The 25,417-nt window shown below is 41.7% G+C and overlaps 1 protein-coding gene across 1 annotated transcript in view; it reads right to left on the bottom strand.

Moving 5' to 3' along the window:
• LOC126479821 (long-chain fatty acid transport protein 4-like) overlaps positions 1–25,417 on the bottom strand; it is a 329,898-nt gene that overhangs the window by 130,620 nt on the left and 173,861 nt on the right. The window contains exon 2 of the mRNA XM_050103817.1: positions 4,305–4,455. Within this exon, the coding sequence (XP_049959774.1) occupies positions 4,305–4,455 (151 nt within the window). The remainder of the gene's footprint in view (positions 1–4,304; positions 4,456–25,417) is intronic.

Genomic DNA, 25,417 nt, shown 5'->3' with positions numbered 1-25,417 from the left:
TTGGCTTGGTACTAGGAACGAGAGGAGAGAAAGACTGATTGAGTGCTGCAATAAATTTGAACTAGTAATAGCTGATCAAGAATCACAAGAGGAGGTATACTTGGAAAAGGTCGGGAAATAAGAGAAGATTTCATTTAGATTACATAATGGTCAGACAGAGATTCTAAAATCAGATACTGGATTGTAAGGCGTACCCACGAGCAGATATAGACTCGGATCACTATTTAGTAGTGATAAAGAGTAGGCTGAAGTCTAAGAGACTAGTCAGTAGGAAGCATTACTCAAATAAGTGGGATACGGAAGTACTAAGGAATGAAGAGATATGCTTGAAGTTCTCTACGGCTGTTGATACAGGAATAAGGAATAGCTCAGTAGGCAGCTCTGTTGGAGAGAAATGGCCATCTCTAAAAAGGGCAGTCACAGAAGTTGGAAAGAAAAAAATATGTACAAAGAAGGTAACTGCGACGAGACCACGGGTAACATAAGAAATATTTCAGCTGATCTATGAAAGAAGGAAATACAAAAACGTTCAGGAAAATTCAGGAATACAGAAAGACAAGGCGCTGAGGGATGAAACAAATAGGAAGTGCATGGAAGCCAAGACGAAATGGCTGCATGAAAAATGTGAAGAAATGGAAAAAGAAATGATTTCCAGGAACACTGACTCAGCATATACAAAAGTCGAAACAGCCTTCAGTGAAATTAAAAGCAAGGTTGGTAACATTAAAGAGTGCAATGGGAATCCCATTGTTGAATGCAGGGGAGAGAGCGGATAGGTGGAAAGAGTACATTAAAGGCCTCTATGAGGTGGGAGACTTGTTCGATGACGTGATAGAATAAGAAACAGGAGTCGATTTAGAAGAGATAAGGAATCCAGTATTATAATCAAAATTTAAAAAGAGCTTTGGATAATTTAAGATTAAATAAGGCAGTAGGGATACATAACAGTCCATTAGAATTTCTAAAACGTATTGCAGGAAGTGGCGGTGAAACGACTATGGCGATGTACCATCTGACTTTTGTAAAAATATCATCCACATAATTCGGAAGAGTGCAAGAGCTGACAACGGCGAGAATTATCGCACAATCAGCTTAAAAGCTCATGCATCCAAGTTGCTAACAAGAATAATATACAAATGGAAAGGAAAATAGAGGATCTATTAGCTGACGATCATTTTGACTTTAAGAAAGATAACGGCACTAGAGCGGCAATTCTGACGTTGCTGTTGATAATGGAAGCAAGACTAAAGAAATATCAAGACGTGTTCATAGGATACGTCGACCTGGAAAAATCATTCGACAGTGTTAAATGGTACAAAATGTTCGATTTTTCTGAGGAAAATAGGAGTCAGCTATAGGGAGAGACGGGTAATATACAATATGTACTAGAGCCAAAAGGGAGTAATAAGAGTGGAAGACCAAGAACGAAGCCGGTCGGAGTACAAGAGCCAAAAGGGAGTAATAAGAGTGGAAGACCAAGAACGAAGCCGGCCGGAGTGGCCGTGCGGTTCTAGGCGCTACAGTCTGGAACCGAGCGACCGCTACGGTCGCAGGTTCGAATCCTGCCTCGGGCACGGATGTGGGTGATGTCCTTAGGTTAGTTAGGTTTAATTAGTTCTAAGTTCTAGGCGACTGATGACTTCAGAAGTTAAGTCGCATAGTGCTCAGAGCCATTTGAACCATTTTTGAACCAAGAACGAAGTTCTCGGTTTAGAAGGGTGTATGACACGTGACGTAGTGTCTCGCCCCTGTTGTTACATCTATAGATCTAAGAGGCTATGATGGAAATAAAAGAAATGTTCAAAGAGTGGGATTAAAATTCAGGGTGAAAGGATCTCAAAGATAAGATACGCTGATGTTACTGCTATCCACAGTGAAAGTGAAGAAAAATTACAGCACATGGTGAATGCAGTGAACATTCTAACGAGTACAGAACATGGATTGAAAGCAAATCGAAGAAAGATGAAATTAATGAAAAGTAGCAGAAATGAGAACAGCGAGGAACTTGACATCAGAATTGGGGATCACAACGTAAATGAAGGATAAGAATTCTGCTACATACGCAGTAAAGTAACCCATGATGGACAGAACAAGGACATAAAAAGCAGACTAGCACATTGGATCACTTTGGGGAACAAATTTCTGAGAATGTATGCTTGGGAATCAGTATTGTATGGAAGTGAAACATGGACTGTGAGAAAACCGGAACAGGAGAGAATCGAAGCTTTTGATATGTGGTGCTACAGACGACTGTTGAAAATTAGGTAGACGGGTAATGTAAGGAATGACGAGGCTCTCCACAGAATCTGAGAGGGAAGGAATATGTGGAAAATACTGACATGAAGAAGGGACAGGATGATAGGCCATATGTTAAGACATCAGGGAATAACGTCCATGATATTAGAGGGAGCTATAGAGCGTAAAAACTGTAGAGGAAGCTAGAAATTGGAATACACCCAGCAAATATTTCCGGCACGTAACTGAGGATGTAGGTTGCAAGTGCTAATCTGAGAGAAGAGGTTCGCACAGGAGAAGAATTCGTGGCGAGCCGCATCAGACCAGTCAGAAGATGGATCACTCAAAGAAAAGTCAATTGTTTCGAAAAGTGCGGGTCTGTTTATTGGAGGAGCTTTAAGACGTTGCTGTCACTAGTTGGTTCTCTATCTCTCTGTTCGAATTAATTTTCTTATAGACATCATACGAATCCCCTATCTCTGGGTTCAGTTTTGATCGCAAGAGACTCTAATTCTATAGTTGGAAAATTGAAGTACGTCCCTATTCTGTACCCGCGACACCCTGCAACAACTTTCTGAAGTGCTCTGCCACAGAAGTGCAAAAGTCATGAGATACCTCCAAATATCGTGTCGCACCTCCTTTTGCCCAGCGTAGTGCAGCAACTAGACATGACATGGACTAAAATAAGTCGTTTAAAGACCCCTGCAGGAACACTGGGCCATGCTGCTTCTATAACTGCCCACAACTTCGAAAGTGTAGTCGGTGCAGGGTTTTGTGCGCGAACTGACCTCGGAACAGTTTGAACATTTCCTATCATGTCCCACAAATGTTTGATGGATTCATGTCGGGCGACGGTTGCCGAATCATTCGGTCGAATTGTCCCGAATGTTCTTCAAACCAATCGTAAATAATTGTGGCCCGATGACATGGCGCACTGCAAATGGTTCAAATGGGTCTGAGCACTATGGGACTTAACTTCTGAGGTCATCAGTCCCCTAGAACTTAGAACTACTTAAACCTAACTAAACTAAGGACATCACACACTTCCATGCCCGAGACAGGATTCGAACATGCGACCGTAGTCGTCGCGCGGTTCCAGACTGAAGCGCCTAGAACCGCTCGGCCACACTGGCCGGCCAGTTCATGGTTTATTGGATCAATTGCAGGTTGCTTGTCTGTAAGCACTGACAAGAGTACGCCAACTCTGCTGCCGCTGCCGTCGGCCATTGCGTTGTCTGAAATTTGATATTCTCGCGCACACTGATGACACAGTGGATCCCGGAATACTGAATTACCTAACGATTTCCGAATTAGTGTCCCATGCGTCTAGCTACAACTACCATTTTTCTTTCAAAGTCTGTTAATTCCCGTCGTGCGGCTAATAGTTCTGCCAATGCTATGCCCTTTTGTACTTTTTGTACGCGGTACTACCGCCAACTGTATATGTGCACGTCGCTATCCCATGACTTGTCACCTCGGTGTAGTTCCTGACGCACATTTGGAGCAGAGAAAAGTTTTATCCTGATTCGTGGGTCAAGGCGATGGTTGCTACCCGTATTTAGACTCATTTTATGGGTATAGCAGGGACGAAATTTTTTTTAGGTTCGCCGATAAACGTTTCTGGGTTACTCTTTGGAACAATATGATGCGAAGGGATGTTTAGATTCAAATGGCTCTGAGCACTATGGGACTCAACTGCTGAGGTCATTAGTCCCCTAGAACTTAGAACTAGTTAAACCTAACTAACCTAAGGACATCACACACATCCATGCCCGAGGCAGGATTCGAACCTGCGACCGTAGCGGTCTCGCGGTTCCAGACTGCAGCGCCAGAACCGCGCGGCCATTTCGGCCGGCGGATGTTTAGAGTTTGCCCCTACAAACGGTATGTCATACGCCTTTCTCGGCATTGAATATTCCCCTGCTATAATTTCCACAATCACGTTACATCTGTCGGTGACTATCGAGGAGATTAATGTACGAGAAAGAGGAGAGACACCAACAACAGTTATCATCAAGCACTCTTACAAGTACGTGCCTAGTTAATCGCCAACATAGGGCTATACTTACATCATTATAGGTCCACACAGAGTCTTGGAACATGAAACACGGCTTATCTGGATGCTTCTTAACAAGTGCATCGAATTCCGAAACGACAGAGCAGTTGTTCCTCATCATCCTCTTCGTTTCAATCTGCATTAGGACGAAGCGGTATATGCCCCTGCAACACAAAGAGGATTAATTTGCTTTACAAAAGAATGTAAATTTCCCTTTGTTAGAAAGCTTTTACTTCAACAACTTCAGTACGATTACTGTAATGGTTCCTCAATTAATAAAAGGTAAATCGTGCCTCTAGAAGAGTTATATAATGAAATACATAATAAAAATTACATCATGCAATAATGAATTACACAATGAAATTACATAATGAATTGTGCTATGCAATACAGTCAAGGCATAACTGTCCATCACATTAACGTGACCACCTGTCCAAAACCTTTTGCAGCATGGACCGCTGAGAGACGTGCAGAAAGAGAGTCAATACGATTCTGGAAGGTATCGACAGGGATGTGGCGCCATGCCGACTCCAATGCCGTGACGAGCTGCGATAGATTTCTCGGTTGCGGATCCAGGGCGCGAACAGCCCGCTCGAAATGATCCCAGAGATTTTCGACTGGGGTTTAATTCTGGAGAGATCAGTGACCAGAGGAGTGCGGTAAACTCATCCTAGTGTTCTTCGAAGCACGCACGTACATTGCGAGCTATGAGGTACGTTGCTTTGTCTTGTTGGTAGATGCCATCGAGCCGAGGAAAAAGAAACTGCATCTATCTTTGGAGAACATGTCCACCCCTACATGCATACAGACCATAACGCAAGCACAGTGCTTGCTTTCAGACGTTTCACGCCGTACACACCAACGGTCTCTCTTCTAAGGACTATAAAACGTGGTTCATCTGAAAAGGCTAGCTGTCGCTGCCCACTGGACGTCCAGCTGAGCTAACGGCGTGTAACTTCCAGCCGTCATCGCCAATGAACAGCAGTCAGCAAGGTTGAATGAACCAGGAAAAAATTTTGTAAATCTGTGGTAAGTTCTTATGGGACCAAACTGCTGAGGATATCGGCCCCTAGGCTTACACACTACTTAATCTAACTTAAACTAACTGACTCTAAAGACAACATACACATCCACGCCCGAGGGAGGACTCCTCGAACCTCCGACGGGGGGAGCCGCGCGAACCGTGGCCAGGCGCCCTAGACCGCCCGGCTACCCCCCGCGGAAATGAACGAAGAGCCTGCAGCGGATGATGATGATTTGGTGGTTTGATTTGTGGGGCGCTCAACTGATCATCAGCGCCCGTACGAAGTCCCAATTTTTACACAATCCAAAGTTTTTCACAATCCAAAGTTTTTCACAATCCAATCTAGTCACTGTCACGAATGATAATGAAGATGGAATGATGAGGAAATACAAACACCCAGTTCCTGGGCAGAGAAAATCTCCAACCCGGCCGGCAATCGAACGGGGGACCCCGTGATCCAGTGGCAGCAAAGCCAGCCACTAGACCACGAACTGCGGATCTTACAGTGGCAGCCCGTAAGAGTAACGTTAGCAAGCGTGGCACACAAGCAACCAAGCTTCAGATTCATGGTCCACACATTGAACAGAACACCCGTAAGCAAACAGAATTACACACTGGAGCTAAACACAATAAAACCTATAGCACAGGAAAATGGTTACGGAGAAATTAAACCAACGAACTTGTAAACAGAAAAGGAATGGTAGCACAACACACACACAAAACCTTACACAACACAGAACAGCACAACACACAAACAATGACCATTTGTGAGACACAACAGTACAACACACAAAAATAACAAAATGGCACATAGTCACTTGCAATAACAAAATTGTCCACAGAACAGGCAACTTACTGAAGAAACAGGGACTTCAAATGGGAGACAGGACAGACAGCTCTACACAGAAAAAGATCAGAACACAGGAGACGCCCACAGATAAATTCAACAAATCAGGAATACGTGAACTCACATGCAACCTGTCACTCAGTGTACATAGGACAAACACGCAGGAACTTTAAAACAAGATACTCAGAACACCTCAGAGCACTACAAAGTAACAGCATACATAGCACATTTGGTAATCACCTAATAGCACATAACCACCATCCAACTATAATAGCAGCAAAATTAAAAATACTGAAATTCAGCCACAGCCTATACCACAAACTGACAATAGTACTTCCATGTACAGAAGGCAATAGCAGAAGGCAAACAAGTTCTAAATGAAAACACTACACTCTGTAAAGGCTCATTGCTTAACACGTTAAAAGGAACTTTACATAAAGGCAACACAAAACAGATAATGGAGCTTACACACACACACAGAAAGAGAGAGAAAAGTAAACAAAAGTCAAATTCAGCGCCGAGAGAAAAGTAAACAAAAGTCAAATTCAGCGCCAGACTCTCTCGGGAACAAACTGATGCTGATGGGGTTATGAAACACAACAACATAGTGCTCACCGCATTTTGCGAAGTAAAAAGGTGTTTATAAAGAAAGAAACTACAGAAAGTACATTATTATGTGTGTGCAGCGTCCTTGGAACATTAAAAAAACTATCAAAAAAAAAAAAAAAAACGGCTCTGAGCACTATGGGACTTGACATCTGAGGTCATCAGTCCCCTAGAACTTAGAACTTCTTAAACCTAACTGATCTAAGGACATCACACACATCCATGCCCGAGGCAGGATTCGAACCTGCGCCCGTAGCGGTCGCTCGGTTCCAGACTGAAGCGCCTAGAACCGCTCGGCCACACTGGCCGGCGAAAAACTGTCACAACAAAATGTGAGTAGTAACAGTTATATATGCAAAACATTTTGATTTCCAAATTTATGTTTTTTTTTCAAAAATCGAGAGGCGAGTTAACTCGCCGATGAAATTTACATTTACATCGTTTGGTTTGCAGATGACTAGCTATCAGTGCAGGACACCATACAAATGGTCCTGCAAAACCATATAATGTAAAATCATAGTATGAAGCAAAACGAACAAAAACTTTTTTTAGCCTTCACTTTACCAAATTAGTTATAGCCTAATTTACTATCATTTTTTACAGTTTTCAATAAACAAAAACCCATTAATGATGGCACATAGGGCTGGAACAAGTCCGGACAGAAAGAAAAAACTGTGTTTGCAGAAAGGTGGAACCCATATCTCATAATTATTCTAATACGTTTTTCTTAAAATATAATTTGTATACAACTATTATTTATTGCTCTTTAAAGTTCTCGGAATGCAACAAAACTAGTTCTTCTCCTCTTGATATTTCAGCTGAGAATGGTCGAGTCATGTTCAGACTGAACCACACAAAACACTGCACATGTATGATTTTTTAACGTATTAATCGTTACCAGAATTCATTTTCACTCTGCGGCGCCGTGTGCGCTGATTTAAGCTTGGGATATTAAAACTGTGTGCCGGGACTGGACAGAGGTGGGCGTGGATCGAACAATTCTTTTATTCTTGTAGAAGATGCTGGGAGGGCGTAACTCCCATGTGCGGTCTGTTGGTAGGTTTAGCAATTTTTGTCTGTTGAGGTCAGGCGTTGTTGGGAAGGCCGAAGGCTCTAAGTGACCTATGCATTTTGGAACGTGTTGGCGCGTTTGACATCGTCTTACATCAGCAACATGTGCCTGTTCTCCATTACGCATGCAACAATAGTAGTCAAACATTTTTGCTCAAGAGTCAATACCGACATCGTGGAGTGGCACCTTGGACGCAAGTGCATATCTAGCTTGTTGTGAATTGGTAATTAACATAAATTAATATATTATAAGTCCCCAGTAGACCAGTTATACTAAGAGCGCCATTAATTTGCCCGCAGGCCCCCCAAGTACTAACCGTTAAAAATTTGCACCATTCAGAACTCTTCGTGTCGGCCGCACTGCTGCCACCCTAAAGTTGTGACACTGTAGTTACCTGACAATGTTGTATTGTGTTTTCTGTGTGAGCGGATGATTAATTGCGGTAGCGTTCTCGCTTCCCACGCCCGGATTCCCGGGTTCGATTCCCAGCGGGGTCAGGTATTTTCTCTGCCTCGTGATGACTGAGTGTTGTGTGATGTCCTTAGGTTAGTTAGGTTTAAGTAGTTCTAAGTTCTAGGGGACTGATCACCATAGATGTTAAGTCCCATAGTGCTCAGAGCCATTTGAACCATTTTTTTTAATGTCGTCTTCCTCCTACTCAGTGTGTTGTATTACAACAGCCTTCACTTGATATCACATTCGTTGCCACAAATATGTACCGCATTTAAAGACGACAGTCTGTCTAATGCACACTCACTAATTCATGTTACTTCCAGAAATTCGTACCACAGCAGCTGATCGGTACGAGGCACACACGCCCATGAGTTGTCAGCACTGGAGGACAAACAAGAGAGCCTTCCTCCTATTAAGCCCCGCCATCCTGCAGCGACAGATGCATCTGCCCCTGCCCCCAGTTTCGCCCTTGAGGTGACCGGCCAACTTTTCGCACGCGTACTACCATTTATCATTCCTCTAGCACACAGGGCGAAACACCTATGCACCGCAAATATTGCGGAAATGAAAGTGCTGTTGATGTATGGTTTCTGCAGACTGGATTGGTAGTCAGGGCTCGTATTGTTAGCCAATAAACAGATTGTATTAATATTTAGAAACTGTATTTTTTGTACAAACATGCACTTTTTAAATGGAACAATGCCTATTCACATTAACAAACTAGAATTAGGGTAAATTAGAATTTCAGTGTCGTTTCTTGCTTCTAGTGCGAGATATTTACGAGATACCGTATTTCGGAAAGTTTCCATACCGACACTTGTTTGTTCCATTCATCCCGCGTAGTTGCTAGGTACGATGTTGTGTTTACTTACAGTGTGCCTTTGTGTTTCTCGAGTGCACTGCGACTTGCTAGTCAGTGTGTGATAGTCCAAGCAGTAGGTAGTGAGTTAAACATGGGGTTTACCAATGCAGAAAAAGCCGACATGCTCACTGTGTACGAAGAATGTAGGAAGAATGCAGTTCATTCTCGTTCGGTGTATGCGGCAAGGTATTCCAATTGACGTCAACCATCCCGGCAATTATTTATCAAGCTCTCGAACCAGTTACGTGAAAGTGGTGGTGTAACGCCTAGACAACAGAAGGAAACAAATGGCGACAGAAGAGAGGACGACTGATGTTCTTGCTACTCTTGAGTCGATCCGCACGTTAGCTATCGCGCAATCGCGTGGGGAAGTGGCATGACTCAAGTCAAGTGTGCTACGCCGGTCAACAAAGGTTCCATCCCTATCACATCTCTCTCCATCAAGAGCCACATGGAAACCACCAGGACTATATATATATATAGTTTCCTGTCTTTATGCCCATGTACAGAAGTTGACACCATTCTTGTAATCGTTTCCATATATATATATATATATATATATATATATATATATATATATATATATATAGTTTCCTGTCTTTATGCCCATGTACAGAAGTTGACACCATTCTTGTAATCGTTTCCATGTGGCTCTTGAGCAGTATATATATACTGCTTTTAGTGATGAAGTCACATTTACCAATCATGAGCAGGTAAACCGCCGAAACATGTGCTACTGGTCTGCCAACAATACCCGTTGGCTTCGTCAGATGGAACGTCAGCATCCATAGAGTGTAAACGTGTGGTGTGAGATAGTGAACCATCAGCTCATAGGCCCGTTTTTCATAGATGGAACACTGAAAACGCGCAAGTATTGCAGTCTCCTGATAGACCATCTTCCATGGGTGTTAGATGATGTTCCTCTACAGACTAGGAGGAATCTGTGGTACCAACTTGATTGCTGTCCGGTCCATAGTGCATAAAGTACTGCAGCGTGTTTTCACGAATCGTTTACAAATCGTTGGATTGGCTGTCCGGTCGATAGTGCACGAAGTACTGCAGCGTGTTTTTACGAATCGTTTCCAAATCGTTGGATTGGACCCAGAGGACCTGTACCTAGGCCGACCCATTCACCGGATATAACGCCTGCAATTTTTTTTTCTGTGGGGAAAGCTGTAAGGCGCCGTCTACATGGCCTTACCAACTATACACGATGGTACACAACGACGTATTACTGCAGCCTGCTCGAACGTCTCCGCTGAAACTCCAGCTCGCGTGCAGCAGTCGTTCCGTACCAGACTGAAAGTATGTTTTGCCGCTGCCAGCGGTCATTTTGAACACAACCTGTAATAGTCAGTTGTCTCGTTACTGGCCACAATCCACATAACTAGGGTATGCACTAGTGTTGTTCTTTAGTGTGTGCTACCAAAAGTATTGTGCATGTTTCGGTGTGGGGCTTTTCAAAATACGATATCTCGTAAACAACACTCCAGTTTTGTTACCAAGATATCACCATAAACATTGAACTCAATTTTATTGAAAGCTTTAGAGCTCCATCGCCTAGGTCCTTCGTATATCTAACGTTATAAACGGGCACCGACCTCATATTTTTCGAGCTCCATCACACTCCATACCTCCACTGTAACCATCATAATTCTTAGAACCTTGATGTCCAATATGTCCTTCAGTGTTACCATGGGACGTGTGGCAGTACTTACATAAGCACTCAACATCAACAAATTTCCCATTCTCCAAAGAAGTAGCACTTACAACACCATTCAAGGAACGATGTCCTCGACGTTTCCATGTCCCATCATGTGCAAGAAGATAAGATGCTCACATCAACAACAAAAATCCACTACAAACAGCGTCAGCTGGCCAAGGTGGCCGAGCGGTTCTAGGCGCTTCAGTCCGGAACCGCGCGACTGCTACGGTCGCCGGTTCGAATCCTGCCTCGAGCATGGATGTGTGTGATGTTCTTAGGTTAGTTAGGTTTAAGTAGTTCTAAGGTCTAGGGGACTGATGACCTCAGATGTTAAGTCCCATAGTGCTTAGAGAAATTTGAACCATTTTTTAAAATTATCTCAGTTCATGATTTGGGTTGGTTCAAATGGCTCTGAGCACTATGGGACTTAACTACTGAGGTCATCAGTCCCCTAGAACTTAGAACTACTTAAACCTAACTAACCTAAGGACATCACACACATCCATGCCCGAGGCAGGATTCGAACCTGCGACCGTAGCGGTCGCGCGGTTCCAGACTGTAGCGCCTAGAACCGCTCGACCACACCGGCCAGCCAATTCATGGTTTATTGGATCAATTGCAGGTTGCTTATCTAACTGCTACCAGAAGCAACAAAGCTTTAATCTTCAATATTTTGCGTAATTATTGACCGAGGTATGGCCTCTCGTTAAAAATTTAACATAACAAGACAAGTACTACAGTTACATCTTGAGGCATCGTAGATCAACACGTACAAATACCCAGATTGCAACAAACTTTGCACATAATCTTAGACCTTCAGGAAACGTTTTCTTGTTTACAACCCCCTCCCTGTACTGCCATAACATTCAAAATTATAAAAGAAAAAATAAACTTAATCGTTTACTACATTTGCGCTGTTCGCGCAGTAAAACTGCCGCATCAGGCATGAATAACTTACTACGTCATTATTACTAACTCTGTTTGCAAAATATTTCGTAGAAAGTATCCATGTATACCACTTAATACACCTGCAACATACTGTTATTGTACGAAACACACAGTTCAGGAGAAATGACGTCATAAACAATGAGATGCAGAAAAAAACTAGCTTCTGCTTAAAACGGAGTACAAATTAAGTACAAATTAGCCAAACTATATTTATCCAGTTTGATAATTAGATCACTTAGCGACAGCCAACAATTTTCAACCATAAAATTTCAAATCTTTTGTGAAATATTTCTCGCTAGAACTACTTAAACGTAACTGACATAAGGATATCACACGCATCCATGCCCGAGTCAGGATTCGAACCTGCGACCGTAGCAGCAGCGCAGTTCCGGACTAAAGCGTCTAGAGCCGCTCGGCCACAGCGGCCGGCTGAGATAATTCTGCATGCCCTTCACAAGAGGCAAGATGTGGCACACACGATTCTAAGAACGACGGATTTTGTTGACTCCTGATGTCGGATCTGGAACGCCAGAACGCAGTAGTGACACAATTATCGAAAAGGTGCACGCCCCCATTATCTAAAATCGGCGAGTCACAAAGTCAGCCATTGCCCCAGGGGTCGGGTTGGGCGTCGGAGTTGCCACGGACACGCGGTGCTGTCCGTCCATTTGTACCATTCTTCGACGAATTTTCGTTCCCCGCACTACTTCTGCTGTCGCTACACCCTTTTGCTCTTCTTTTGAAGTCTCCATTTTTCTGTTTTTAGCAGTGCTGAGTGCAGTGGACGGTAGATGCGTGCACGTGCTCGCTCTGTCGTCACGTGGCGGTGCGCCCGTGTTTCTATAAGTAACTGGCAAGTGCGCCCTTATAGGGACAACACCTCCTTCTGTATGGAATTGGATTACGATCCCTCCAGCGGTTTTCATTTTACAGCATTCGGCTCGTTCCTTTGTGAATCCTCCTTTAGGTTAGCACAAATTTTCTGAGAAAGTCGTGTCTGCGGCGCCTTCATCATGATATTTGGATGATATTTCCCATGTACTTAGTTCCACAACCCTGCAATAATTTTAGAAAGGGTAACATTTTCCCCATGGGCTGTCATTAAATGTATTCATTCACCACGTTTGAGACTTCGGTATTGTGCCGTTCTCAAGTGAAGTGCGCCAAAGTACGGTTTATCGCTGCTAAAAAGGGCATCGCTCTTATTTAAAGTGACCAGACATCCTGATTTGGCCGAGAGAGTTCCGAAATTTGGAGTCCAGTCCCTTTGCCCCCATCGAGCTCTGCCTGAACACCTAAATATTCCGCTTTTTAGAAATCAAATCAAATTCTTGGCCACGTGAGGTTTCAACATAGCATTTATACAGGGTGTTACAAAAGGGTACGGCCAAACTTTCAGAAAACATTCCTCACACACAAAGAAAGAAAATATGTTATGTGGACATGTGTCCGGAAACGCTTACTTTCCATGTTAGAGCTCACTTTATTACTTCTCTTCAAATCACATTAATCAAGGACTGGAAACACACAGCAACAGAACGCACCAGCGTGACTTCAAACACTTTGTTACAGGAAATGTTCAAAATGTTCTCCGTTAGCGAGGATACATGCATCCACCCTCCGTCGCATGGAATCCCTGATGCGCTGATGCAGCCCTGGAGAATGGCGTATTGTATCACAGCCGTCCACAATACGAGCACGAAGAGTCTCTACATTTGGTACCGGGGTTGCGTAGACAAGAGCTTTCAAATGCCCCCATAAATGAAAGTCAAGAGGGTTGAGGTCAGGAGAGCGTGGAGGCCATGGAATTGGTCCGCCTCTACCAATCCATCGGTCACCGAATCTGTTGTTGAGAAGCGTACGAACACTTCTACTGAAATGTGCAGGAGCTTCATCGTGCATGAACCACATGTTGTGTCGTACTTGTAAAGGCACATGTTCTAGCAGCACAGGTAGAGTATCCCGTATGAAATCATGATAACGTGCTCCATTGAGCGTAGTTGGAAGAACATGGGGCCCAATCAAGACATCACCAACAATGCCTGTCCAAACGTTCACAGAAAATCTGTGTTGATGACGTGATTGCACAATTGCGTGCGGATCCTCGTCAATTGGGCCAATTGGCGGTGAATCGAGGAAGTACAGTACATACTGACGAATCTAAAATGAGCTCTCATATGGAAATTAAGCGTTTCCGGACACATGTCCACATAACGTCTTTTCTTTATTTGTGTGTGAGGAATGTTTCCTGAACGTTTGGCCGTACCTTTTTGTAACACCCAGTATTTATAGCGACCGGCCGTTGTGGCCGAGCGGTTCTAGGCGGTTCAGTCTGGAACCGTGCGACCGCTACGGACGCATGTTCGAATCCAGCCTCGGGCATGGATGTGTATGATGTCCTTAGGTTAGTTAGGTTTAAGTAGTTCTAAGTTCTAGGGGACTGATGACCTCAGATATTAAGTCCCATAGTGCTCAGAGCCATTTGAGCCATATATTTCTATCAAGTATTTATATTTTATTTCGACATCGTAATCTAATATGACATACCAAGAGGCGCTGTATTATGAATTGCGTTCACACGGCCAACTTGATGATGCGGTCATGTTCGAGGTCTTCAATAATATTGGCTGATTCACGAAGATATACAAATATTTCAATATGTTATTCTACAAGTAAACCTAAAGAAAAAAGTTAATATAAACATAGGTCCGCAAATGTTTGGTTACGAAGTTATGGCTAATAAAAGATTTTGCCTGAAATTTAGCAACTTCGTTAATATGAAGCCATCGCAAAACTATATGAGCTTAAAGTAAAGCACGATTTCCATTTATTTTGTAGTTACTGGTCTGGTGAATCTAATAAACCATGTCCCAGACGTGTATCTGCAGTGATTTTCCAGAACATCCAGAGAAACAAAAATTATTATATAAGTAAATTTGTTTATTTTCCATTAAGAATGTAGAAACTTTTATTCATTGTTGGCAACCGTTAGTAGTTTCAGTCGTTTCCTAACCTTGAAACAAGTTAGTTTTCTGTATTGTTCAGTGAACGAATATAATAACGGAGTATTTAAGTGAAACCACATAGTAGCTGTTTTAGTTTGTAGATTATTTATGAAAGAGGGATGCCTTTCAAATTTACGACTGAGGAACACGCCGATATGGTGTTTATTTATGGCAAATGTGATAGTAATGCTACGGCTGCAGCTAACGAATATCGCGAACGATATTCAACTCGGAGGATTCCGAATGCACGATCCATCAGTGGAGTTGAAAATGGCTCTGAGCACTTTGGGACTTAACATCTGAGGTCATCAGTCCCCTAGAACTTAGAACTACTAAACCTAACTAACACACACATCCATGCCCGCGGCAGGATTCGAACCTGCGACCGAAGCAGTCGCGCGGTTCCAGACTGAAGCGCCTAGAACCGCTCGGCCACCCAGGTCGGCCATCAGTGGAGTATTTCGAGGATATTGAGGATGCTGTTCAAAGTAGCCCGGCTACCAGTACCCAACGTATCTCTCAACGATTAGGCAATTCACAATCTAAAGCAGCGGTTCTCAAACTTTTTGTGCTTCGGGAGCCTTTAAAAGGCCACAAATAATTGTGGGCACACTATAAACATTCCTGAGGAGTATTTTACAACAGTCAAAACAGGAAATAAATACAATGATAAAAAACAATTAAGTCATTTTATTTTGCATTTCGCGTCCAGATTACAGGAAATACAACTTATATTAATAAGAAACATACAATATCACAAAGTGAACAAATAATTTTTGTATAAAGAACGATTGTCACTCAAATGCGATGGCCGAGCGCCGTGTTGCTTCCTACCTTGCCAAGACGAAAGGCAAAAGAAACTATTAAGTGAAACGTATTGAAATGAAATAATGCAATAAAACAAACGGCTAATTCAAATTATAGAGAAAAGTAATAATGCAATATAAATGAAACATACCATACGCCTACTCTTTCTAGTGTTTATACGAGAAACGTGTGCCAGATGTGACCTCGCGATTTCTTCAATGTTCGGAGACATATTTGAAAGACAAATTCTCATTTCCTGGTCAACACATTGAACAGTTCCTCTATTTTTACATTTAATTCACATAAACATGACGTCGAAAATCGAAGTTGTAACGTCTCTTAGCAAAAGATATTATATGTGGTAAAAAAGAAAAGGAGAAAAGAATAATTGAACTGGATGATTGTAATTGCGTGGACAACGATTGTGTGAACTTTATGTAATAAAGAGAAAGCATTATGTGTCATGTTTTGTTCTTGTGTAGAATTATTTACTGATTTTTTAAATAATATCTGTGTCGGCGAATACTGAAACCGCCACAGACGATATTTATTAAATATCAAACAAAGATGAGAATATGAGACTACTACAAAAAGTAATAACCGAACATTAATTTCTCTGTCGTCTTCTTGTAGTTACGTGCGTAGGAAGAGCCTGTGACGTTATATTGTACGCTTGCGTGGCAGTCTTTTGTCAAGATTGTGAGAGGGACGCCATTAGACATTGATTTGGAAAGGTGTGTAATAACTTAATCTGCTTAAATGTTTTGAATAGAGTTACTTAGTGAAAATTTGCATTATGATTTGTAATAAGCTTGCCTGGTATTTTATCCCATCCCTTTGAGACATTTTCAGTTATTTAAATATTATTCGTGGTGCAGAGCTGCGCTACGAACGAACGAGCCGCTGCCGCGGCGCATTCAAACTGCATTAAATGAAACCAAACATACCGCAAGGAAGCGGGCAGGTAATAGTGAACTAAAATTATTTCTTTCAGCTTTCGGAATTGCAGAGCAGAGCAGCAGATTTTATGATGTGTTTTACAGGTTGACGCGGGCTGCTGATAATATATTATTAACAGTGCGAAAAGATAATTTATCTTCATAACATAAAAGAAATCTTGCTGTGCGTAGTTCTGGTCTGGCAAACCTTATAGTAAAAACGTCTTTTTCTCTGATAATAGTCTCATGTTCTCGTGTTAGTCGTGGTGCTTGTTGGTGTTTTACTGTTAACAAAAATCCACTGCAAAATTTTGATGTTGAACAAACATTGCGTACTGTAACATCAGTAATGATAACGAAATAATTTTCAGTAACCTTCTCAATAACTGTAAAGTTAGGAAGATATGTTGAACTTTATGGCGAGTTACAGTAACGAAAAAATGTTCCTTTAATAGAAAGCCAGATTCAGAACAATAAGAACATAATCTATTTTGTTTTGTTGAAAATTAATGATCCAAAGAAAGTCACAGCACAGCATCACTAAAAGGTATTTCGGGGCTCTTTTCGTAGCAACATATTTTATCTCATACATTAGTTGTTACGCGAGTAATAATAAAACAAAGCAAATAGTAGAGCCAGCGAAACTGTCGCCCGAAAGCGTGGGGCAGAATTTGCTGTGGCCACGAAAATAATAACTTTTTTATGTGTTTTCTTTTATTGTATATAAATATATATTTATAGTGATAAATGAATGTATGTGTCTCATGATTAATGCCATGTATTAAGGAATGTACAAAAATTCTTTCATGAAAAAACGCACCACTGCAAGCGAGTCAGATGAAAAGACCCTGATACTACTGAGAAACTGTAACAGCTACATAACCCGGGGGCAGCCGAACCCCGAAAGCAGATAAACTAAAGGTAAGGCTACAGTTTAGTTGTCCTGTTTGTAGAAGCTTAACTCCAATGAAGTGATCTCATATCGCTAGTGGTGTGCGTAGTTTGGCGTTAGTATTTATGACAGGGCAAAGTTGAGTGTAGATAGTAATTTTTAAGTGTGCAGTGTATTGTAGATAAATTACCATATTTTATGTGCAAGTGGCAAAACTGTGAGATCCTGTGTTCGAGTAGGTAATTTATGAATATGGCTAAATTGCGTAGTCTACGTCCGAGCAATATTGAGGGACAGCTATTAGTTAGTGCAGGAAATGTAGAAACGGGTGCGTTAAGCAGTACAAGTTCTCTCTTTGAGGATATCCCATGTGAAAATGTGGGGGCAGGGGCACAGGAAGTGGTGCCACCGCCCACCAGTGCACAAGGAGATGTAGATAAAGAAATTGTACCACCCCCAGAAAGGCAGGAACCAGAGAGTGGTAATCTGCCTGGTGGGTATTCACAACAAGCTGAAAAGGACGAAAAAATTGAGAGCTTTCTCGCACAGCAAGCTGAGCGAGATCGCCAGCTAACAGAAAATTTCCTTGCCCAGCAAGCTGAGCGAGATCGCCAGCTAGAGTAAAAGTTTCTTGCCCATCAGGCCGAGCGGGATCGCCAGCAAGCTGAGCGGGACCAGCAACTTGTGCAATCGTTAGAAATTATGAAAAGAGAGACTGCCTGTATGAAACAGGATTACGAGTCGATACCTAAGGCCGTGCAGGAGTTGACTGTACAGGTCAAAAACCTGTAAGTAGCAAACACTAACATTGTAGACGAGATAGGTGTCTTGGCCAACCGATTAGAAAAGCTAGAAATAGATTCCACACAGCTTGTAGAGCAGAAGTGAAACGAACAAGCGACTAAAATTGAAACAGAATTCAACTCATGGCTAGAAGCGAAGGAGAGCGAGATCGACAAAAATATTAATTCTAAGGTACAAGCAGCCATGACAGATAGAGATTCCGAATCGTTCAGTACCGCAGTAAATAGTCAAGTACAGAACGACGTGCAAACCATCAAACAAATACTCAGTGAGGATATTCCGCAGTGGCAAGTGAATATTACCAAACGGATATCCGACTTGGAAAAGGTTTTAGCACAGAGTAGCAAACATCTCGAACATTAAACTATGTCGCCAACAGCCAATGTTTTTGGCAACGCACAGACTTATGCGGGACGCAACAATAGTGAATCTTTAGGCGATAATGCGAGGAGCTGTAGCTTCGGTTCGGAGCACACAGCCTATGTCCCAGGAGCAAACCAGTATAGTCCAAAAATATTGGTTGAAGAAAGTTTGATTAAAAATAGGCAGTTTCAAACGCTTACTACTGAACGGAAGTCAGTACATCCAGTAGTATTCATAAAAAGCTTTAAAAATATCTTGCCTAGTGTGTGGAACGAAGCACAGAAAATTCAATACGTAATGTCATACATGCAGGGTGATGCAGCGTTGTGGGCTACGGAAGTAGCAGACAGCTGCATGACGTATGAAAAGTTCGAAAGGGCGTTTTTGTCGAAATACTGGTAGCCTTGTATACAAGAGCGGCTAAGAAAAGAAGTATACAATCCCGAACCGTACTCACCTCGTCTTGGGAATCTGAGACGGTATTTCGAGAAGTATATAAACAAGACGCGCTACTGGGATGAGCCTATCTCACCAAGAGACATAAGATTCCTAAAATCACATTTACCCATTCATATTAAAGAGAAACTAATACACGTACCAGAGAACGACATGGAACATTTCCTGTCTGTTCTAGATTTAATAAACTTAATCCAGGAAGACGCAAAAAGCAGCGTGTGATCACTCACGGAACAATGGATCAGGGTGTAAACATGACAGAAATAATAGTGCACAAAACCACAACCATGGAAATGGTGGGGGCGGTAACAAACGGCAAGAGCACTCGCAAAATGGCTATGGGCAGCCGTCCCATAATAAAAAGCGTCGATTTGACGACCGGTACGATTCCGGACCGCCCGGGACCAACCTCTGGAAAAATGCGCGAGGTCAGTGGCATAGCAATTACAGCGACAGTAATCGCAATTGGAATCAGAATCAGCGACCAAGCACAGAACGGCAAGGTAATGACCGGTACGATAACAACAGACCACCACTGCAAAACACGCCTATTGGGCAGTCGTGGCGGCCTACAAATCAAAACGTACACATAGTAGAGGTCACGGACAATAGCCGTCCAAGTACCTCGCAAGCAAGCCATCCTTTGGCCCAGGATGGAAGTAGTGCCTAAAGAGATTCGAAAGATTTTAGAGTGGGATAGTAAAATTATTTATTCAGTGATATGTCAGATGTAAATAGTAGCAGTAAGAAGATTTCAATTGTGTTTTAGAGTATAAGGATGATAGCTTTAAGAAAGAATTCGTGTGTATTAAAAATTTTGAGAAAGCAAAACATAAATAAGTAAGCATAGTGTTGTGACTTGGCAAGACAGCCAAGCCACTATGAGGTAGCCGAAAGGCACGCGTTTAAGCTCACGCAGGCTGGCGTGAGGTCTGGAACAGTTAAAGGAGTTGAGTCTAGTAAAAAAAGTACGTAGCTTCTGGAATACTTAACTTTAATCCATAATTGGTGAACATCGGTCTGAGGGTACATGCATCACAAGATAAATAGCAATTGATAATGGCGCCTTGCTAGGTCGTAACAAATGACGTAGCTGAAGGCTATGCTAATTATCGTCTCGGCAAATGAGAGCGTAATTTGTCAGTGAACCATCGCTAGCAAAGTCGGCTGTACAACTGGGGCGAGTGCTAGATAGTCTCTCTAGACCTGCCGTGTCGCGGCGCTCGGTCTGCAATCACTGACAGTGGCGACACGCGGGTCCGACGTATACTGACGGACCGCGGCCGATTTAAAGGCTACCACCTAGCAAGTGTGGTGTCTGGCGGTGACACCACACATAGCATGAAAGTAGAACCAACAAACTGGGCAATAGCATCCAAATTGAAGATTTTGTTTACAGACAATTAGTGTCATTAAAATAAAGTAAAATGTTCAAATCCTTTTTGGATATCGACACACATTCTTATTTTATAGAAATCTAAAAGGCTTCAAGAGACAAATCCTTATGCTTAATCATCCGTCGAGTATCAGCAGATATAGCTGTCAGTTCTTCTTCTGTTAATGCTAAGCCGAAATCACCCGAAGCTTGCAGTAATGGGTTTCGAATCCAGTCGTACTGTTCAGTGTTGAAGGATGGAGAATATGACCTCAGTTTCTCTTCTAAACTGATTAAATGGTCTATTACTATTGGATGTATTTCATTTATGCACGTGCACGTTACCAACGGGGACATTTCCAAGTTACCTTGAACAGTTTTTCTTTTCCATATTTGTAGTTTTCGGTGAATCGCTTTAATTTTGTCAGTGGATGTGAGGATATTTTCTTCTTTCCCTTGCATTCTAGTGTTCAAAATATTGAAATGTATCGGCCAAATACTGCAATCTGGCAATCCAAAATTCACTCCGAAGGAGGTTGCAAAAATGTAAATGTTTCATTTCTTCGAAAAACACGGTAAGTTCTTGTTGTAGCTCATGCACACGGGTAAGTACTTTCCCCCTCGACAACCACCTGACTTCTGTGTGTAAAAGCGACTCTCTGTGTTCTGACGACATATCGCTACGAAGTTCATCGAATAAACGGGTTTTGACAGGTATTATTTTAATAAAGTTTAGCATATGAACAACTTGCTCTAAGACTTCTCTCAGTTTTACTCCCATTGTTTTAGGTATTAAGGCCTCCCTAAGAAGAAAGCAGTGAGTTACGATAACATCTTCATTTTTTAAATTTTTTTTTACAATAGAAATAAGGCCCTTAACACAGTCTACCACTAAAGCGGTGCCATCTGTACCAATGCCTTCACACGAATTCCATGTTAACTGCCTCTTATTAAGATAATCATTTAAGATGCTGAAAACGTCCTCACCTTCAGTAGACACACTTAATGCCTTACAAAAAAGAAACTGATCTGCTATTTGATATTGATTAATGTAACGGACAAATTCTGAGAGTTGCGTTTGGTTGGTAATGTCTGTTGATTCAACTGAGTACTTGAGTTTATTACTGCGTACATTTTTCTCAATATTAGTAGACATTTCTACATACGTCTGTGAACTGTAGCATTCGACAAAGGAATCTTGTGTATTTTCATAGTGCTTCATTTCTTAGTATCGTCATGACCATTTTTTTTTGCAAGCAGGCAAAATATGTTACCCACCTATAGTATGAGATTTCATACTCTTTGCTCTTAGTTCACAGACTTGATAGGAGGCGATCAGAGCTTTATCAGAAACAGACATTACACTTTCAAAAGAGTTTGCTGCCCTTGTTTGCTGTTCAGACAATGTCTTGAAATAGCTTAAAGATTTGTCTTGCAAATGTGAATGCATTGTTTTAGAATATTCGCTCAGTTTGCAGAGATCATTTGCCATTTTATACCCACATACAAAGCATAGTGGGAAAGGATAATCTTCAGTCCCAGTTCAAGTGAAATCATAGCTTAAGTAGCCTTCATTATACTTACTAGCAGGCCGCTGTTTTGTATTTTTACTTGCGCGTAGCGTTTGTTCACTTCCAGAATCTGATTTTTCGACGGCATCCTCTTTTTTCAGAAATCTGTCCATTTTATTCGACTGTATTTTGCATATAGGATTACTTCTAGAACTTTGAAAATAAGCACTATGCTGTACACAAAAAACAAATCACACATCACGTGAACGCTCTGCGAAATGTCAAGCACACAACAATGGAAACGCGTTTTCCTTTTGGGCCCGGATTCTTGTGCCTCCGTGTGCTAACGGTGGCGCCAACGATAATTTTCAGATTCCGTTAACTTTGCTGGAAGCTTCTGTCATGAATTCTTTGGATCACTAAACTGCAGTGGAAATGACGCTCAGAAGTAGCGAGGCTTCATGAATAATGACAATCATGTTCACGTGTGCTACTCATCTGTAGCAAAGTCACGGTCAGCTTGAGGTCAAACAATAAGCAGCTCTCATAGATAATTTTCTCTCCCAGTTTCTCTTTTCCATAATATTTTATTGACAATAGAAAGGTATGCATTTTCAACAAAATGCTATTAAAAAGTGACTGGTTGTGGATGTTATTTATAATTTTTTGATACACTGTCCCGATACCTAAATAGGTCATAGTGACCAATAATAATAATATTCAATTCACTTCCCATGTGCTGTTGCAGCGCCACTCGGAGTTAGGTGGAATAGGTTTGCAATCATTGGGACCAACACGAAACCTTCCGAATTCTACGGACAAGTTGTGCTCATATGCATAGCGCACAAGGCTCAATTTCACAATGGTTACCACCATAAAAGAAAAACGTCTACTACAAAACAAAAGCACGACACTATCAGATAATATCCGTAAGAGTTTCCGTAAAAAAAAACCGTCAGTCGTCAAATATTTTTTCACCGTTTTTTCCTGATTGCGAACGTTTGGATCTGACCAGAAATCTATTAACGCTCGACAACACTGTGGATTAACTCAATGTTTATTTACAAACTTTAAGAACGACACAAGTGTCGTACCGTTTGGTTACGGAAAGAAGGCACGGAACGAGGTGTGCGAAAAAAATTTGCAAGGCGCCTACAGGGCGAAGAGCGGTGAGAGGGGGGGATGGTTAAGAAAGTTTCACGCCAAATGCTAGCCATCCAGGGCCGCCTGTGCGCCTGCTACCGACCAGCGACGTAGATAGTTATATCTTACCTGAAAAACTAAAAAAAGGTTCGCTAAAAGCGCATTATTTCTGTCAAAAAGTGTGAAATTAAGGTAAGGCTGTTGTAATGCAGTTCCAGTGCAAGGAATTGAAGAAAATGGCATTTGAGGCATTTATTAATTGTGAATGACCACGAAGCATTATGTTGTAAGGTACCTGCAGTGTATGGTTGCGGTCTTGGACTGCAAGTTTTTTACAACATATCAAATACGTTACTGGGTTGGCCACACCAAACTTTACCATGGATAAAGTGTTACATTTATAAATATTCATTGTTAAATGTAACATTGTAGCAATGTGACAATTATCTGACCATTCAGTTTCCCCAGACAGCAGCATTCCGCCATCCGAATAATTATTTTTCTCGCCCCATTGCGAATTACACATTTCTTTAGACTTCCTTCAACTTCTAGGTGGTGTATGGGATGACCTTTATGGGCCAGCAATGGCTTTATCGTCACTCATTATTTTGAAATATTTTTTCCCAGTTCCCAAACAGCCGTTACTGTTAAACAACTAAGATTAGCAGCAATGGAAGAGAGGAGACAGTCGGCATGAAACGTTCCGAATACTGTCGGCACTACAAGGAGAATAAGCCACCTTATTTCCTTAACCAAACTGAAATGGATAAAACTGAGTAGCTATACGTTCCTTAACATTTGGCCATATGTTTTCCTAAAATATTACAGGGCGTACCGGCAAATGTTCTAGGCCGAACCACTGATCTAAGGTTTGGCGTACAAATACATTGTATTTACTGATGAGGCACAGTTTACTCGAGATGGAATAAACAATTTACATAACGAGTACGTATGGTGTGAAACAAACCCACATGCAACAGTGCAACGCAATTTCCAGCAGCGATTTAGCAGTAATGTGTGGTGTGGTATAACCAACATACACTTTATTGGACCATTCATTTTGCCAGGACGTCCAACTGGCGAGACGTACTTACATTCCTTCAAGAAGAAATGCCCCGCTTGCTCGAAGATGTTCCACTTGCTACGCGATGGCAAATGTATTTTCAACATGACGGCGCGCGTCCACATTTCACCAACGCCGTTACTACACATTTAAATGAAAATTTTCCCCAGAAATGTATTCGTCGTGGTGCTACACGTCTGTAGCCACTCAGATCTCCCGATTTAACACGAATGGATTTTTGTGTGTAGGGATGGATGAAAGACATAGTTTACGAGGACAAAGTCAGTACACGTGAGGCATTACTTTTCTGCTAGCATTATGAATGCAATAGACGAAATTAAGAACAACCCTGTGAAACTGAAACGAGCAACAAAATCTGTTCATACACATGCAGGTAAATGCATTGAACTTGGTGGAGACATTTTTTGAACATTTATTGTGAAATTTATTGTGAAATTAACACTGAGTTTTGTTTTCTCCGGTTTAACATGAATCCACGAATGCTATGGTATCAACAAAAGCAGATTATCTGACACATTCACACAGTTACAGTAACGTTATTACCATAATTTTTCCAAAATTAAATTCTCTACAAATTCTGGTGAAAACTTTGTGCAATTGTCTGGAATTTAAAGAACAAATTGGGCCAAGTAGTTAATAAATTAATTTTTTTACGAAATTACATCTTTGCTTCTCTGGATGTCCTGGAAAACTACTGCAGATACACATCTGGGACATGTTTTATTAGATTAACCAGACCAATAGCAACAAAATAAACGGAAATCGTGCTTTACTTTAACCTCGTACAGTTTTGCGATGACTTCATATTAGCGAAGTTGCTAAATTTCAGACAAAATCTTTTATTAGCCGTAACTTTGTAACTAAACATTTGCGGACCTATATTAACTTTTTTATTTAGTTTTACTTGTAGAATAACTTATTAAAATATTTGCATATCTTCGTGAATCATCATGTACAGGGCTATTACAAATGATTGAAGCGATTTCATAAATTCACTGTAGCTCCATTCATTGACATACGGTCACGACACACTACAGACACGTAGAAAAACTCATAAGTTTTGTTCGGCTGAAGCCGCACTTCAGGTTTCTGCCGCTAGAGCGCTCGAGAGCGCAGTGAGACAAAATGGCGACAGGAATCGAGAAAGCGTAAGTCGTGCTTGAAATGCACTCACATCAGTCAGTCATAACAGTGCAACGACACTTCAGGACGAAGTTCAACAAAGATCCAC

The sequence above is a fragment of the Schistocerca serialis genome, chromosome 1 (genome assembly GCF_023864345.2).
Source record: "Schistocerca serialis cubense isolate TAMUIC-IGC-003099 chromosome 1, iqSchSeri2.2, whole genome shotgun sequence".
Taxonomy (NCBI): Eukaryota; Metazoa; Arthropoda; class Insecta; order Orthoptera; family Acrididae; genus Schistocerca; species Schistocerca serialis.
This window is presented reverse-complemented; position numbering and strand designations above follow the sequence as displayed.